Here is a 16,711-nt window from a genome sequence, read left to right on the forward strand (position 1 = left end):
TTGTCTATTTTGACTAAAAATAGTCTATTGTGTTTTTCTACCACATTACCATAATCACGTTTTTGTTAAAATTATACATCTTTTATTTTCAATATTAATGATATACATGATAAAAGTATTCCACACTATTATACAAACACACACACACACAGTCCCATGAAAACAACATGTAACAAATATCAACATTTATTTCCATATTTAAAATAGATAAAAATGTATCCCCAGGATAAGTCATTTTAAATTAAATGTACAGTTTAGACAGAAGTCTGCCTGCAGATTCAAAAGCAATCCCTTGACATGTGTCACCTTTCACCTACATCCTTTGGTCTATTTCCTAAATATTCAGCATTGTGTATTTGCAAACAGACATTTGGAAGAACACGTTCACCGTGTAAATGATGTCTGGGGGATTATAAGCTTTCTTCTGTCTGCGGCCGTGGCCGACGGACTTCATCCTCCAAAGGGGATTTTAGGTCTGGACAGCACAAGCATGTTGGGTTTCAGTCTCTGAATCCAGTCTGGGTATTGGCTCGAGGCATTATATCATGTGACTCACGCTGACCTACAATAACCCAGACGTGTTTGGCTTCCTTTAAACAGTTTTATGTGAAGTTGCAGTGATGCTAAAACAGATATACTATTTCTTCATGAATCGAAATGTTTTTGTATGCTAAGACTGTTTTTAAGACTTATACATTATAAAGATATAAAGACGTATAAAGAAGCATAAATATAAATGCTGCATTGTAAATGAAAATGTTGCCTTTGCGTCATCATACTAAAAATGTTTCTCTGGAATGGGAGGGACAGCCTCCCTAGCAATATCACTCATATCAACCACAGTATCTGAATTAAACAGAGGTTTGGTGCTTTTGTTTTTCCAGTTCACTGCCGCATAAACAACTGAGCTGGTGAAATGTAGATCGGAGTGAGGTGAAGAGAGACGCTGCTCCACTGCCTGTTTGTTGAGGGCTGAAACAGAGTGATTATCATCAGGCTTTGTCATTGCTGTGGAAGGGCTCTCATTCTCCCCTTCAGCTTTGTCAGATGGAGGCTCTCTGATGCACTCGTAAGGATTTTCCTCATTCAGTTCAGCCTCCAGGAGCGAGTATATATGATCAGATAGATCCTTGGCAGCTGGCGTATATTCAGCACCCTGGGACTCATGTATAATCTGCAATGAGGACATACATTTGTGAGAATAATTGTTTATTATTATTTACTTTTTTTTCCCCATTCCACGTCACATGCCAGTCCTTCATGATTTTTTAAATCATTAGTAGCTTTCTCTATCTGCTCTCCATTACAGTGCCATTTCCCTTACAAGATTAATCTAATAACTCTTTGGAAATTACTTAACCTCTCTTGCTGATTCGCTGCAATTTACCACTAAGTGATTTTAATTGACCATAATAGGATGAATATGGTTCAACGGTCTATTGCAATTGGTCTCAAAGCAGGAAAAAGTTTCTTTCTCCTAAAGCAAATTGTCAACAGTGGTCCGCACTACTCAACCAAAGCTTTGTTTATATACTGTATATGCTAACAGTCATATATAGTACACTGGGAAAGTAGATATGTGCAGTTTTTTAGCGCAAGGAAAAGGAATCATTTCATCTCTTACAATGATTTTTGTTGGTGTAACCTAATTCAGTCAGGTTGATTTGGTCATATTAAATAATTTTGACTTTAATAAACCAGGTAATTTAGATATTGAAAGTGAAAAAAAGTGAAAGTGACACGTGACGGTCAAGTATGGTAACCCATACTTGGAATTTGACCTCTGCATTTAACCCATCCAAGTTAATGCACACACATTAGGAGCAGAGTAGTGAGTAGTTAACACACACACACACTGCAAACGTGGATACACACACCCAGAGCAGCGGGCAGCCTTTGTGTGGCGCCCGGGGAGCAATTAGGGGTTAGGTGCCTTGCTCAAGGGCATCCCAGTCATTTCCCACCGGTTCTGGAATCGAACCAGCAACCTTTGGGTTACCAGTTCAACTCCCCAACCACTAGGCCATGACCCCCCTTTTTTTTTTTTTTTTAAATGCTCTAAAAACGGTTTGGGTCAAATATGGACAAACCCAACCGTTGCTTTATATTTTTAGAATAAATTTTAAACCCAATGGTTTGAGTTTCCCTTACGAAAAATGAGTATATTTAAGTGTTCTATTAGTATACTTCTTTTAAACTAAAAATAAGAAAGTATACTTTCAGTCTACATTTTATATACTTCTCAGAAATATACTTTATGTACTTCTCAGAAATATACTTAAAATTACACTTAAGTGTACTTGAATAATACTGAGAGAAAAGTCTAAAAAGAGTATATTTGGCCTGTACTTGTTCTCAATATTTTGATTGAGACATTGACATTGTTTGAAAATATTGATTAGAATATTGATATAAAACAGATATGTTTCTAATTCTGCGTATCTGAATTTTTGTGTAGGCTAGTCCACTGGGAGTGTATAGGAATTTACTCTAATTCTACTTTACTCTTTCCCCCCTTGACTGAATTTTCCAGCTATCCGTGTTTTCACTGTTATACGGTAGGGGGCGCTATGACACATCTTCTAGAACAGAATCTGTTCTAGTGGTAGAAGACTGCTCACGCAAAAGTAAAATAACGTGATCCTCAAACATTAAACAGCATGTAAATCAAAACTGCTTAATGTTACCAAATGAAATGTCAAACCCATGAAGAGAAAACGACTGTGAAGCTCGATCTACTCCATCTGTGTTTTGATCATCGTTCTGAATCTGATCAAGTCTTAGTCTTTGACAAAAATGTGTTTTCTCAACTTTTTTGTTTAATATGTTGCCTTTCTTTATGAAACTTACCGACATTCAAGTGTTGATAAAAAAAGATGCATGAAGCTAATAAAATGTTTTTAAAATTAAAGTACAGTTAAAGGTATTTTTCTAGTATAAAAAAATAATATCTACATTTGAACATAGTAGTACACTGCAAGTGCAAAAATAATATAGTAAACTGTAAGTATAATGTTATATTCACTTAAAGAAAACTTACAAGTATACTTTCAGCAAACTACTAGTTTAGTAGTTTATACTGCAAGTACACTTCAGTGTGTACTTTCATAAACTAAAAAAATGTACTAGTATTAAAATAGTAAACTACTAGTATACTTATAAGTTTACTTGTAGTATGCAATACAAATGAGAAACCTAGTTGTGTACTTAAAGTTTACTACTCTTACACTTATTGTTCACTTAAGTGGGCCAATTTTGTCCCAAGCAGTATTGAAATAGTACACTTACAAGTTTACTACAAGTACACATTGATATTAGTATACTTAAAATATACTTGAAAATTACTTACGTATACTTCATAAAATGAACTTGAAGTATACTTCTTTTTCGTAAGGGTTGTCCATTTGACCCAAACATGAGTTGAAACAACCCAGCATTTGTTACAGTGTAGCAACAGCCAACAGTAAAACAAACTTATGTACTGTTTTTTGAATATGTGTGGTGTCTTATGTCGGTCTCTTACATTTTGTGGAGATTCCAATGGAATATTTCTTTTCTCTTGTCTGTGTAAATGGCTGGATGACGCACTGTCAGTGTCAAACATACTGGAGACATAAAAAGAAAAGTCACTATTTCAAATGTTACAGATATAGCATCCACAGTGCACGGTTTTTGCATGCAAACATGATAGGCTATTATCAGTACTCCATCTTCATGGTTTACATATGCGGTTGACAAACAGGTCCCTACTTTTATTATAATATCACAAACACAAACGATATTCATGCTGTGCATGTGAACTGGGCTCTTGGTGACTTGTGCGTCTGAACCTGTCATTGCACATTCCACTGAGATCACCCATTTACTCACAGCAATTCAGCTTCTGTTACAATCACTCCCTTCTCTTGGGTGTGTTATGAATCAGTGTGAAAATGAATAATAAATTCCTAAATATGCATTTAAATATACAGTGAAAGACAAAAAAGTAAGAGACTTACCTGAAACAGCTTGTACAAAGGCTGTAGAGTGTGACATAAATGATGATGAAGAAGGCTGACACAATACTAATCTGAAGAGATGAAGAACAACCTGATAACCAGGGAATCAGACCCTCCTCAACAGGAGCCATCACTCTTCATCCAGTTTCTGTAATGACTGAAAGGTATAGAAGGAAACTAACATCAATAATCTGCCACAGTTGATATTCTCAATCCAAACAAGCTATGAGATTGTTGATGGGCCAATGAGCAAAAGTAATGAAAGCGAATATAATGTAAGCTGTTATTGCTGTTCTCACAAATATGATTAGCTACGACACAGGTGAGTACATGTACAAGTCACGCCTCTCTTTCATGTTAACACAAACAGACTTCAATTGTTACGGCAATGTTTAGTGTATTGCTATTTTAAAAATGCATGAAAAACAATACCAAAAAAAGAAGTAAAAAGTGATACTAAGACAATTTAAAATGTACATTAAAATACAAATCTTTAAACTGAATATAAATGAAAATGATTTTATTGCTTGGATCTGTGAGAGATTTGTTTTAGAAACAGCCTTTTTCTGTCAGTCTGCCTAAAAGAATAAGAGAATCTCCCTTTACCTTTGACCTCAGTTACACGATCCTAGATCACCTTTCATCATCCTGTCTTTACTGGCAGCAACACACTGATCCAACAGGGATTTGACAGTCACACTTCCTCATTCTGGATTCCAGCAGCCACTCCAGTTCCTAATCCATATCTCCCTATATCCTGAAAGAATTCACTTAACTTGCATTTTACTTGTTCATGAAATTTGCTTAGTAGTTAATTATTAGCTTAATAGTTAATAATTATTTTACAGATTTTTAAAGATATATGTTTTGTTCTGTTTTGAATTACATTTAAATAATTAAAACATTTCAACAACCTTTAATTATTTTCCAGTTTTTAAATTGAACACTGCTGCCTCCCAATGGACAAAGGAGGTATAATAAACTGTATTTTAATTATGTGGCTGCTCTGAAACACTGAAATAATTACTAAATGAAATAGCATGGTAACGTTTTTAATTATAAATAGGATGTGTCAGTCAGCTTTGTTAACTAAAATCAAAACTCACCAAAGGTTTATTAGAATGCTTGGATTTTAATGCAAACATTTGTTCAAATACAAAGCACAATCAAAAGTACAAAGCAGTATCTAAGGCACCAGGGTTAAACTGAATTTCTGCCCCACTGAGGTAGAAATGATTTACTATGCAAAATAAATACTATACATCATACATTAAGAGAGGAAGAAAGTACAGTAAATGCATTCAAAAACTTTATTTGTACAGCCCAAACAAAACTAATCATTAAACCATGATTTAGGAAGGACATTTTTGTTTTGGCCTGTAGATTTCTATGATATGAAGAGAGAATGTATTTGCTGTATCAATGTTCTTGAGGAAACAAGAGTTGATCCATTCCTCCACCATGCTGAGTGCAAAATAAAAGTAGCCTTTTTATTCTCCTTATCCTACACCCCTCCAACTCTCTCATACACACACTCTCTAATTTGGGCCAAGTCTAGCTTTACTCCTTAATTTGAATGTTTTTGCCTTCGAAAAACTCCTGTCTCAGACTCCAAACAGTTTTCAAGTAAATAGGCCAGTTGTGTAAAAGCCATACAGTACTGGATTTTAGAGGAATGTCGGCTAAGTGGTAGATTATCCTCAGTCAGCAGTGAATTCATTTGTGGGGAAATCCCCACTTAGTATTTATGTTTGATTTGATTTGTAAAAGTATTTGATAGTCACAAAAGTAAAATGCCTCCCTGAGGCTGATATCTGCCAGCTGTCACTGGGGTGCTACCCTTTAAAAAGTTACACCTTTGTATTTTAATTACCCCATAAAGGGTGCATATGTACTTTAAAGGTACATATTCGTGTCTACGGTGCACATACTGCCCATGTGACAGCTTTTGTACCATTTCTTCTGAAAGTGTGGGATTTCAAAATTTGTTTTGTACAATCTTCTCAAAATGTTTTGCAGTCTTTTTGCTTCAGCTGTCTTTGCACAGCTCCTCTCATTAGAACTGCAGTCAGAACACAGCACAGCACCAATAAGAAGAAGGATCCTCCAGCCAGTAAAATGAAGTGTTCTCCATGCACACCTAGTCCAGACTGCTGATGCACCAGATAGTCTCTAAACATTGCTTCCAGCTGGCACATAGTACACATGGCCAGGAAGACGTGGAAGATCTGATGTCCGTGGCCCACAATGTCACATCTCCCTGGAAAGAAGCGCTCGGGAACTGGGCAAGAGAAAAACAGAGCCGATAACACAAAAAACACCACTTGCAGGGCGTGAAACACCAACACTGGCTCGTCCCAAGATCTGGTGACCAGGCGGTGAGCTACAGGGCTTATGTCGAGCAAGTAAGCCAGGCTGGTGGGAATGATCTGGCAGATCTTCCGGTGGAGGGGGTATGGACGGCGGTAACGGAATTTGGCGTAGCAGCAACTGGCGCAGGACAACCAGGCCAGCACTGCGGCACCGGGTAGAAACACAGCTCCCACTAGGCTGTGTCTCCATTCTGGCTCAGAACAGTAAAAATAGTGGCCTAGTGCACAGCCATATTGGTAAACAGCTACGCCAACGTAGTCTACGAAGAAGAGGGAGTAATGGGCCAGCTCAGAGTGTGACTGAAGCAGGTGGGCGGCCACGCTGAAACTGAGGTAGGTAAGTGACGACAACACGTACAAAAACAGAGGCAAAGACGCCACATTGAGCGTTAGCCCCCATGCCCCTGCGAATAAAGAAAAGTGGAGTAGAAGCGCAGGGATCGCCAGCAGGTGTGTCCATACATTGAGCGACTCATTGTGACATTGAAAGAGGCTACAGAAGTAGCTCAGCCATCCCTGACGCACAGGACGATAGCCAGACAAGATGTAGGGCTCACGAAACAGGCTCGGCACATCAGAGGCGAGTACGGTGGCTTGAGGTAAAGGTAGACGGGGCAGCCAGTTCGACAAGTGTGGTAACTGACCCAGCTGCTGTATACTCAATGTCAGTGCACTAAGATGGCCCAAAACTCCACTTGGCATGGTGAGACTCTGGATCAATAACAAAAATGAGCTGCAACGAGAAGCAGAAAACAGCACGAGGATAAATTATACTGCGAAATCAGTATGCCATGATTCATACCTCTGCCAGACAAAGAGCCAGTTCTTGCTGAACTAAACCTCTTACACTTGATAAGTTAATATCTGGCCTGGTTGAATTGATCATTGTGTTTGCCAAGTACTCACATTGTGCCCTGCCGTATATTCCTCCAAACCAACGTTTCTCAATTTTAAAACATTAGCTGTGTCTTGAAACCTACAGTGCTTTAGTTGCCTACTAAAGCACTGTTGGGGGTTATAGATGGTTTCAGTAATGGTTGCATATGTATGATGCCTAAAAATGATGTCTAGATAGAGAGTTTAGGTCTTTATCAATTATATGTGCATTCTGTGATTAGCATTCTGTATTAAAAAAAACCTCAATACTATCTAGACTACTGTTGAAACCACACCTTACAGCACATTTCAATGTAGGCAAGGCTTGAGAACAGTTTGCCAAATTTGGTATATTTAATTGTAAACTTGTAAATTATCATGATAAATAATGAAGAATAACAAAATAGGCTACTTTTAAATGTGCCTTATTAAGCAAAGAAAGAGCAAGAATAGGCTATGTGACATTTATACAACCTTCAGCAAAAAATACAAATAAATATTTGCTGGAATAAAGCCGGAAACTTTCTGTAGCGACTATATGCGTTAAATTAAAAAAAGAGTTTATATTATCGTGTATATTAGTAGCTCCTTACCTGTGCGGCACTGGTCGAAGTCGCTCTTCACTCTACCCAGACTTTACTATTCACTTTTTAAAAGATACAAGGGGTTTCATATCAACCTAAAGATTAAATCCGGTTCTCAGACTTATGCATTATTATTACCTTGGCAACTGTGCTGTCCATGTCCAAGTCTCAACTGAGAGACTGGTTGTGTCGGCTCCTTGAGAATTTGGGCGGGGCGAAAAATCACCAAATAGTGTTTGAAGGGACTCTGACTCAGAAAATGACTCAGTTCACTGTGTTCGAAAAACCTAAAATATGAAGAAAAAAATATGTAATTTTTTTTTTTAAATCACAGTAAAATCTGCTTACATGATTGTAAAATTCAAATTTTGATGGCTGAAGACTAATTTTCTCAAAATTAAATGAATTAGAAAAAAAGTCAAATCAGGTTCACTATGCTTCAGTATACAGTGAAAGTGAATGGTGGTGACTGAAGATATCGTTCTGTCTTTCAACTCCTGTTTTGCTTCTCAGGTGATGTTGACTTTAAAAGTAGCTATTCATTATTGTACTACTATTTATGACGGCAGCAACTAGACATGTAGAGTAGACCTATATTGAAAATATAAAGTAGCCTGAAAACTGTGGATGGTCGACCATCAATGATGCATCATGCATTAAAAGACAACCTGAGAATTTGATCCAATACGGAGCCCAATAGTAAGAAAAGAGTGATTTTCGTGTATAAAACGAATGTGTATTTTACACTATGTACTTTGTACTGTGTATAACATCATTTTGTGACTTTTTGTGGCAGGGAAGTAAAATGCTTTGATATGATGTTGAATAAATAGTACAATTTGATATACAGACTGTCTGAGTGGCAACAGTGACTTAAAATGTGCACAAGATAAAGGAGCAAACAGCATGTACTCATGTTTTTGGTCTTCAACGACCATTATTTGCCACAACAGCTCCACCGCATACGCTGCATCTGAAGTTGTGAACGCATGCGCAGGACCGGTTCTCTTTTCGCGCGAAACACTCAACAGGGCCGGGCGAATCTTCACGCTATGGATTTGATTGGACGCCGCAACCCAAAAGACAGAATATGGTAATAAGTCACGGGTGTGTTGACCAATCAGCGGTCGGATTCCACAGCGAGAGAAGCCTGTTGGCGCGAAAAGACACACAACAGTGCTGCGATCGACACGAGGTGTTCTGCACTGAGTATTTCTTAACATTTTTAGAAGCTATATACAAAAATGGCTGCTGAAGTTTTGGACGACCAGGAACTGAGAGAGGCGCAAAGGGATTATCTGGATTTTCTTGACGATGATGTAAGCATAACGCATGTATTATGTACTTATTACATGTTATACTATTGAGGTTAATGTGTCTTATAGGAACAAAGGCCCACTCTCATAAACCATAATGTAACTTACTTTAAACTTTTTTTCGTGGGTATTTTTGCTCACGTTTTGTTTGTTGACAACGTTCTCTTGGGCTTTTACCTTTTTCAGCAAGACCAGGGCATCTATCAGAGCAAAGTACGACAGATGATCAGCGAAAACAAATCCAGGCTCATTGTGAACCTCAACGACCTGCGCCGCCGCAACGAAAAGCGAGCAGCCAAGTGTGTTTAACCTTTTTTTTTTTTTAAATATCCTTCTCCCTTACTTACACTTTACAGTGTACACATGCATAATTGAACTAGGCCTACATTACAGTATATATAAATATACAGTTTTATCATGCATGTTAACTATAAATATATGTATTCCATATTAAATTGCACTGAAAATACAGTTTAACATTATAATGTAAAGTGTGACAGTGTTTTAATTGAAATGAACAATCTCTGGTCCTCCTCAGGTTGCTGAACAATGCTTTTGAAGAGCTCGTTGCATTCCAGCGTGCCCTGAAAGATCTGGTGGCTTCAATAGATGCCACTTACGCCAAGCAACACGAAGAGTTCTTCGTAGGTCTGGAGGGCAGCTTCGGGAGCAAACACGTCTCCCCTCGAACCTTGACCTCTCGTCTGCTGGGTAGCATGGTGTGTTTGGAGGGCATTGTCACTAAATGTAAGTCCAAGCCTTTTTATGTGCGTTTTAAAGATTTGATATTTTGCATGTCGTGGATAGTGAATTGATCAGATTGTCTGTATTCACAGGCTCTTTGGTGCGTCCCAAAGTAGTACGCAGTGTGCACTACTGCCCAGCCACTAAGAAGACTATGGAGCGCAAATACACAGACATGACCTCTCTGGAAGCCTTCCCTTCAAGTGCCATTTACCCCACCAAGGTACTATGATTTGTCCCAACTCACAACTTAGAATAGTGGAATTGTGCAAAGATATTGAGACCAGAATATGATTGAGAATCACCTTGCGAAGGGACCCCCTTCCTGAAATATGCAGCTGTTTATTACTATAAGATCCGTTTATATTCTGTGAGAGAAATAGTATGATATTATAAATTATTGTAGTATTATTACATAGTAATAACAATAGTAATTATTAATATTATTATTAATACTAAAATAATTTGAAATTGTTAATACCACACTTACTATTTCTCTCAGTGTCAAATTGTTTTAATAACAACAGCAACAGTAATAATTATTATTATGAATGCTCTTTGTCTATATTTGATCCATTCAGGACGAGGAGAACAATCCACTGGAGACTGAGTTCGGTCTGTCTATCTATAAGGACCATCAGACCATCACAGTGCAGGAGATGCCAGAGAAAGCCCCTGCCGGTCAGCTGCCCCGCTCTGTGGACATCATCCTGGACAATGACCTGGTGGACTGTGTAAAGCCAGGGGACCGCGCTCAGGTGATCGGGACCTACCGCTGCCTGCCCGGCAAGAAGGGCGGCTTCACCTCGGGCACCTTCAGGTACAGCTGCGGTTCAATTGTTTTGGAATATTTTTATAGCATTACTATTATTAATAATACTATTTATGTCAAAGCCTTAATATATCTTGTTCCCCGTGTGTGTTTGTTCAGGACCATCATGATCGCCTCTCACGTCAAACAGATGAGCAAAGAAGTCGATCACTACTTCTCTGCAGATGATGTAGCCAAGATCAAGAGCTTCTGCAGATCTCGCTCAAAGGTAAGAGGATGGAAGTGTTTCTGAATGGAAGTTTCAGCTGAATTTAACTAGTTGGATTGCATTCAAGTTATGGACACATTTTTGTGAAGTGAACTGTATGAACTTATTGTATGTTCTCCTAATATGAATGCCTTATTCGTCTTTCTTCTCCTTTAGAACTTGTTTGATCAGTTGGCTCGGTCACTGGCCCCCAGTATTCATGGTCATGAGTACATAAAGAAGGCCATCCTGTGTATGCTTCTAGGAGGGGTGGAGAAGGTTTTGGAGAACGGCTCTCGCATTAGAGGAGACATCAACTTACTTCTCATAGGTATTGGCCTGCTTAGATTTGCACAGATAATGAGCAAATTTTGTATATAAATCGAGAACTACTTTTTTGTAACTATATAAATCGCAAGTAGACTCAGATGAAATCTGCTTTTTTTTTGGCCATTTTCTGTAGACATCTATTGATATAAATTTTTTATATCATATAAACTTTATAAGTAACAATACAAATATGATATGTAATAATTTTAAGTTGAAAACATATGGAGGATAATAGACCAAGCGTTTCAAACTTTTTGCCCCAAACTTGTGAGTTCCCCCTTCCTATAAGACCCATTCATATTCTGATGGGAGAAATAATAAGCATGATAAAATAAAGACAACAATGTCATTGTAATTATTATTATAAATATTATAATATTATTTATATTTATTATAATAATAATATTAATTATACTATTTTATAGAATATTAACAACATTTATTATTATTATTAAATTGCGTTTTTTAAACCCCATTTTTCTATGAAATTTTTTGATTCCCATAGCATAGAATTTTTTTTAATCTTTTCTGTAGAGAACAATTGATATTTTTAATGTCTTTTAAACATTATTATATGTAACAATACATATATGATATGTAATAGGTTCAGGTTACAAAGCAACTTTGTAACCTGAACTTTCTAAAACGTTTCGATTTTTAAAAGGCCAGTCAATTTTAAAAAGGCCAGTAAAAATGCTTTGATTTGACCTGTTTTCTGTTGAACTTGCAGTTCTTCAATGCTGGTTTTGGGTGCTGTTTTTTACAGATCCACCAGATGCCGCCATTTATCAGTTTCCTGGATTTCATTTTTTTAAAAAAAATTATATCTGAACTGATTTTGCGGAAAAACCTGCAGAATGGATTTTAAAAATGCATTTATTGAAAAAAAAATCAAGAGGATTATACTCTTATTGGCAGCCTCAAACATAATCAATTTAGCCAAAATACTTAGTAAATGAACGCATACGATGTGTTTCAATTCTGCATAAATCTCTCTATTTCTTAGGTGACCCGTCAGTGGCCAAGTCTCAGCTGCTCCGGTACGTTCTGCACACTGCGCCTCGTGCCATTGCCACCACAGGCCGAGGCTCATCAGGTGTAGGTCTGACTGCAGCCGTCACCACTGACCAAGAGACAGGTACTGCGTTTCACACACACCATCAAGCCAAGAAACCATAGGTTCATTAATAACAAGTTTGCCCATTTCAGAGTTTTGTTTGTTCTTTTAATATTAAGTTGTGTCTGTCCCTCAGGTGAGCGTCGTCTCGAGGCTGGTGCCATGGTTTTGGGGGATCGCGGGGTGGTCTGCATTGATGAGTTTGATAAAATGTCAGATATGGATCGGACTGCTATCCATGAGGTCATGGAACAGGGCCGCGTCACCATCGCCAAGGCCGGCATCCATGCTCGACTCAATGCCCGCTGCAGCGTCCTGGCAGCTGCCAACCCCGTCTATGGCCGAGTAAGTGCTTCAGTTGGTGTTCGTAAAATCTGAATCTGTGAGTAATCCGTATCTGTGCATCATTTCATAATATTATTCTTGATAAATATACAGTGTAGCTCAAGAAATCACCCAGGCAGCAACACAGTGTTGGCACAGATCCGGCCCACATCTGGTACACTTGGATTCCACACGTACCAGATGTGGGCCGGATCTGGGCCGACACTTTAGCCGTGTTTATTTTTCCTAGCATTTCATGTTTATGATTTTGTCTCTCTTCATCTGCAGTATAATCAGTATAAGACCCCCATGGAGAACATCGGCCTGCAGGACTCGCTGCTGTCTCGTTTCGATTTGCTCTTCATCATGCTGGATCAGATGGACCCAGAGCAGGACCGTGAGGTGTCCGACCACGTCTTGCGCATTCACCGCTACAGGGATCCCCATGAGCAGGAAGGAGCAGGTACAAGCTGATAGATAGCATTTTATACTATATATTTCGTGTTAAGTGTGTCACTTCTGTGTGTGTCACTAACACCAAAAAGAGTTAGATAAAAATGGAATAGGAGGAAGTATTTTAACATCAAAAGCTTCACACTTCAGATTTGTCTGTGGAATAAAACGTGATATATTCTGTATTAGGAAAGAATCATGTTGAAAGTATTGAGTTGTCGTGTTTAACTCGCGTGCGTTTGTGTGTTTCAGCTTTAGCTCTTGGTGGTGCGATTGATGCATTGGCCACTGAAGACCCTAATGTAGTTCAGGAGGAAGAAGAGGAGCTACAAGTGTATGAGAAACACAATCCACTTCTCCATGGCAGCAAAAAAAAGTATGAAGTGCTTTTTTTTTTTTTACCTTCTGTTTTTTTTCTCTAATGCAAATCACCAATGCTAATTCAGCTCAGATTATGTCTGCTTTATAATATTACCATGTGCCTTCAATAATGATTCGATATTTGAATTAGGTTGCCATGTTTTGCTTTTCTAAGATACTTTTACCCTACCGTTCAAAAGTGTAGGGTTGGTACGATTTTTAAAATGTTTTTGAAAGAAGTCTCTTATTTATTTGATCATAAATACAGCAAAAACAGTAATGTTGTGGAATATTATTACAATTTAAATACATTTTTATTTTATAATACTATTTATTTAATGATTTCAACATCATTACTCCAGTCTTCAGTGTCACATGATCCTGCAGAAATTCTAATATGCTGATTTTATGCTCAAGAAACATTCCTGTTTTTTTCCCCACTGTTGTGTTGCTAAATATTTTTGTGGAAACTGTGATACATTTTTTTCATACTTTTTGGATGAATAGAAAGCTCAAAAGAATCTTTTCTTACACAATCTGTTAAATATGAACACCCCATTATTATACAGCTAAATGTTTATTGTGTTTTTCAGGGACAGAGTGGTGAGTAAAGCGTTCATGAGGAAGTACATCCACGTTGCCAAGGCTCTTTCTCCTGTTCTGACTCAAGATGCAGCCAATCACATTGCAGAGGAGTACTCGAGACTGCGCAACCAGGAGCAGCTCGGCTCTGACATTGCACGGGTAAATACAGACACATTTTCAAACTAGTCTTTTTGCTATTAGTAAATGAAGTTCTTATGCTGTAAGATAACTCATTTGAAGAATCGATGCTGTGTTTTGTCCCTCAGACGTCACCGGTCACCGCTAGAACCCTGGAGACATTGATCCGTCTTTCTACAGCTCACGCCAAAGCTCGCATGAGCAAAGTTGTGGAACTTTTGGACGCAGAAATTGCTGTGGAGCTTGTGCAGTTCGCCTATTTCAAGAAGGTGTGTTTGTTAATATAGCTTATAGCTCATTAGTCACATTTGTTTGTTTACATTGGTGTTTTAAGATATGAGTTTTTACTTTTTATTATAGTACTTCCATCAGTGGCTGATTTGAATCCATTAGAAATTTCTTATCAATTAAATGAATATCTTTTGCCCTCATTTCCCATTCCTCAGGTTTTGGAGAAGGAACGTAAACGCTCTAGAAATGGGGGGCAGGACGCAGACTCAGAGGATGAGGAGGAAGATGAGAATGAAGCACAAGAAACACCTCGACCACAGAGAAAAAGGTCTAGTGTTATTCACAATAGCATGACAAAGTCGATTTTTATGAATTTTCCAAGCTATAAATAGACTGGGGTTGTTAAGTTTTTTTTATGTTACATTATAAATGTCTTTACTGCCACTTGATTTCTTTAAAAAAAATCGTACTGACTCCAAAACAGCTGTGTATTCATTATTAAAATCATCAGGTGTAATGATTCCTTTATAAAATGTTAGTTTACAGTGTTTTGTAACAATTTCTAACCCTAACCCTTTTTTTGTCCTGTAGGAGGCGCCATTCTGAGCGCAGAACATCTCAGGGCAGTGAGTCATATGACCCTTATGACTTTGATACTGAGACTGACATTCCACAAAGTAAGAAAAACCAACAACAGGCATTTTATACATATTATAATAAATAAGTTAAATTAATCCTAAAATAAATATCTCACGTTATTAAAAAAATAAATATATTTGAAATATTTTAAAATATAAGTTAAATTGGGATAAATTAATCATAGATCTTTTTTTTTTATTATACCATTTCATTATTTCTTTAAAATTTAAAGAAGCTTTAAAAATATTTTTAAGTTAAATATTAAGATTTCTGCATATAAAATGCACAAATGATTAATAATATTTTTTCCCCCCTCAGTTCAGTCCCCAGCTCCTGCCAGGCAGGGTGAGGAGCCAATGGACACACCTGATCAAAATGGTCACACGGAGTTGTCTGATGACAGGTAGGCGTTCAGGATTTGTCTGCTGAAATTTTCTGTATCACACTCAGCGTTTTCAAAGTGCTGACTCGTTCTTTTTGAAGTATTGTTTCTGACTGAGTTCTAAACAGAAACTATCGCTGGCAGGTCCGCTGATGCCGTTTGTCTGATGAACAATGTGTGTGTGTGTTTGCTGTAGGTTGAAGGAGTTCAAAACCGCATTGCTGGAGGTGTTCCGCTCTGCCCATGCTCAGTCAGTGGGCATGATCGCTCTAATGGAGAGCATCAACAAGAGCTGCCCATCACCGTTTAATGAAACCGAGGTCCGTGCCGCTCTCGCCCGCATGCAGGACGACAACCAGGTTATGGTGGCTGATGACATCATCTTCCTTATATAAATGTGTTTTCCGGTGAATCTGTTTCAGAAGATTTGCAATATGTGTGCAATGTTCATTCTCTAATTCTTGTACATGCATACATGCATTTAAACAAAAAAATAGTATCTCAAACATCATATTGTAAATTTTCCCTTGCTTGTTCATGCGTACATATGCATTTAAAAAACAACTCTATTTTATTCTTGCCAAGACTTTTTTTTAACACATTTGTTTCATGTTTATCACCGTTTTTAGACTTGGTTAATGTTCTACAGAAATGTGTTTTCTCTGTTGGTTTAGCTTGGACCTGCTTTTTTGTGACAACTTGTAAATAATGATTTATTGTTAAAAAGATAAATTTGACATCACTGAAAATGTGAAAAAAAAAAAACAAAAAAAAAAAACACAATACACAAGCTGGAGATGCAGTTTTCAATCCAGTCTTTACCATATCTCGAACCCATTCCCCCTTCCCATCTCAATATTTGCCTTCTGTCTATTGCCTCCGTCAATAAAAAGCAAAAAACAAAAACGAATATCTCACTTTTGTTTTCTCGTTGACTGTATTTTTCTACAATATACTTAACGTACAAATAGACTACAGATCCAGATCTAGCATTTCATGAATCTCTGCTCTTTTGCGTAACACCAGAAAGCCACATAACCTCAAGCTAGTCATGCTTCAGACATTCCAAGTCATTATAGCTTCTGTTTGCCACATTGCCCTTTCAGTGTCTGTACCATTATGACTGGATTGTCTCATAGATGTAGAGCAAATGATGATTTAAATGCAAAGTGCAGCTCCTCATTTATAAACCTTTCTACTTGAGCATGCAGAAATGCATCTTATTGCTGTCCAGCTTCCCAGT

The 16,711-nt window shown here is 37.7% G+C and overlaps 3 protein-coding genes across 4 annotated transcripts; 1 reads left to right on the forward strand and 2 right to left on the reverse strand.

The window, feature by feature from the left end:
* Positions 1–67: 67 nt before the first annotated feature.
* Positions 68–4,303, reverse strand: LOC307168461 (uncharacterized protein). The gene is made up of 3 exons (XM_079888472.1): positions 3,999–4,303; positions 3,524–3,605; positions 68–1,174 (listed from the first exon to the last, which is right to left on the reverse strand). The coding sequence occupies exons 1-3, from the start codon at positions 4,127–4,129 to the stop codon at positions 779–781; spliced, it is 609 nt and encodes a 202-aa protein (XP_079744598.1). The 5' UTR covers positions 4,130–4,303; the 3' UTR covers positions 68–778.
* An 813-nt stretch (positions 4,304–5,116) lies between these two features.
* On the reverse strand, positions 5,117–8,011 carry paqr8 (progestin and adipoQ receptor family member VIII). Of its 2 annotated transcripts, none has more exons than XM_079888469.1 (2): positions 7,969–8,011; positions 5,117–7,103 (listed from the first exon to the last, which is right to left on the reverse strand). In XM_079888469.1, the coding sequence occupies exon 2, from the start codon at positions 7,070–7,072 to the stop codon at positions 6,002–6,004; it is 1,071 nt and encodes a 356-aa protein (XP_079744595.1). In that variant the 5' UTR covers positions 7,073–7,103; positions 7,969–8,011; the 3' UTR covers positions 5,117–6,001. The 2 variants fall into 2 exon arrangements, with proteins under 2 accessions (XP_079744595.1, XP_079744594.1); XM_079888468.1 differs by having other exon boundaries at positions 7,840–8,000.
* Positions 8,012–8,968: 957 nt separating this feature from the next.
* On the forward strand, positions 8,969–16,057 carry mcm3 (minichromosome maintenance complex component 3). Its single transcript, XM_079888423.1, has 17 exons — positions 8,969–9,149; positions 9,333–9,445; positions 9,685–9,893; positions 9,983–10,113; positions 10,472–10,710; positions 10,822–10,930; positions 11,087–11,240; positions 12,246–12,377; positions 12,493–12,701; positions 12,969–13,143; positions 13,386–13,509; positions 14,087–14,237; positions 14,345–14,485; positions 14,663–14,775; positions 15,039–15,124; positions 15,405–15,489; positions 15,665–16,057. The coding sequence occupies exons 1-17, from the start codon at positions 9,075–9,077 to the stop codon at positions 15,861–15,863; spliced, it is 2,445 nt and encodes an 814-aa protein (XP_079744549.1). The 5' UTR covers positions 8,969–9,074; the 3' UTR covers positions 15,864–16,057.
* The last annotated feature ends 654 nt before the right edge of the window (positions 16,058–16,711 follow it).

Source organism: Squalius cephalus (genome assembly GCF_949319135.1).
Source record: "Squalius cephalus genome assembly, chromosome: 12".
Lineage (NCBI taxonomy): Eukaryota > Metazoa > Chordata > Actinopteri > Cypriniformes > Leuciscidae > Squalius > Squalius cephalus.

Coding starts and splice junctions, on each gene's coding strand:
- paqr8 (XM_079888469.1), bottom strand. CDS start 7,072: ATGCCAAGTGGAGTTTTGGGCCATCTTAGTGCACTGACATTGAGTATA.
- LOC307168461 (XM_079888472.1), bottom strand. CDS start 4,129: ATGGCTCCTGTTGAGGAGGGTCTGATTCCCTGGTTATCAGGTTGTTCT. Junction 3,606..3,998: donor CTTTGTACAAGCTGTTTCAG/GTAAGTCTCTTA, acceptor TTATGTCTCCAG/TATGTTTGACACTGACAGTG. Junction 1,175..3,523: donor CATTGGAATCTCCACAAAAT/GTAAGAGACCGA, acceptor TCCTCATTGCAG/ATTATACATGAGTCCCAGGG.
- mcm3 (XM_079888423.1), top strand. CDS start 9,075: ATGGCTGCTGAAGTTTTGGACGACCAGGAACTGAGAGAGGCGCAAAGG. Junction 10,711..10,821: donor TTCACCTCGGGCACCTTCAG/GTACAGCTGCGG, acceptor GTGTTTGTTCAG/GACCATCATGATCGCCTCTC. Junction 14,486..14,662: donor AGTTCGCCTATTTCAAGAAG/GTGTGTTTGTTA, acceptor CCCATTCCTCAG/GTTTTGGAGAAGGAACGTAA.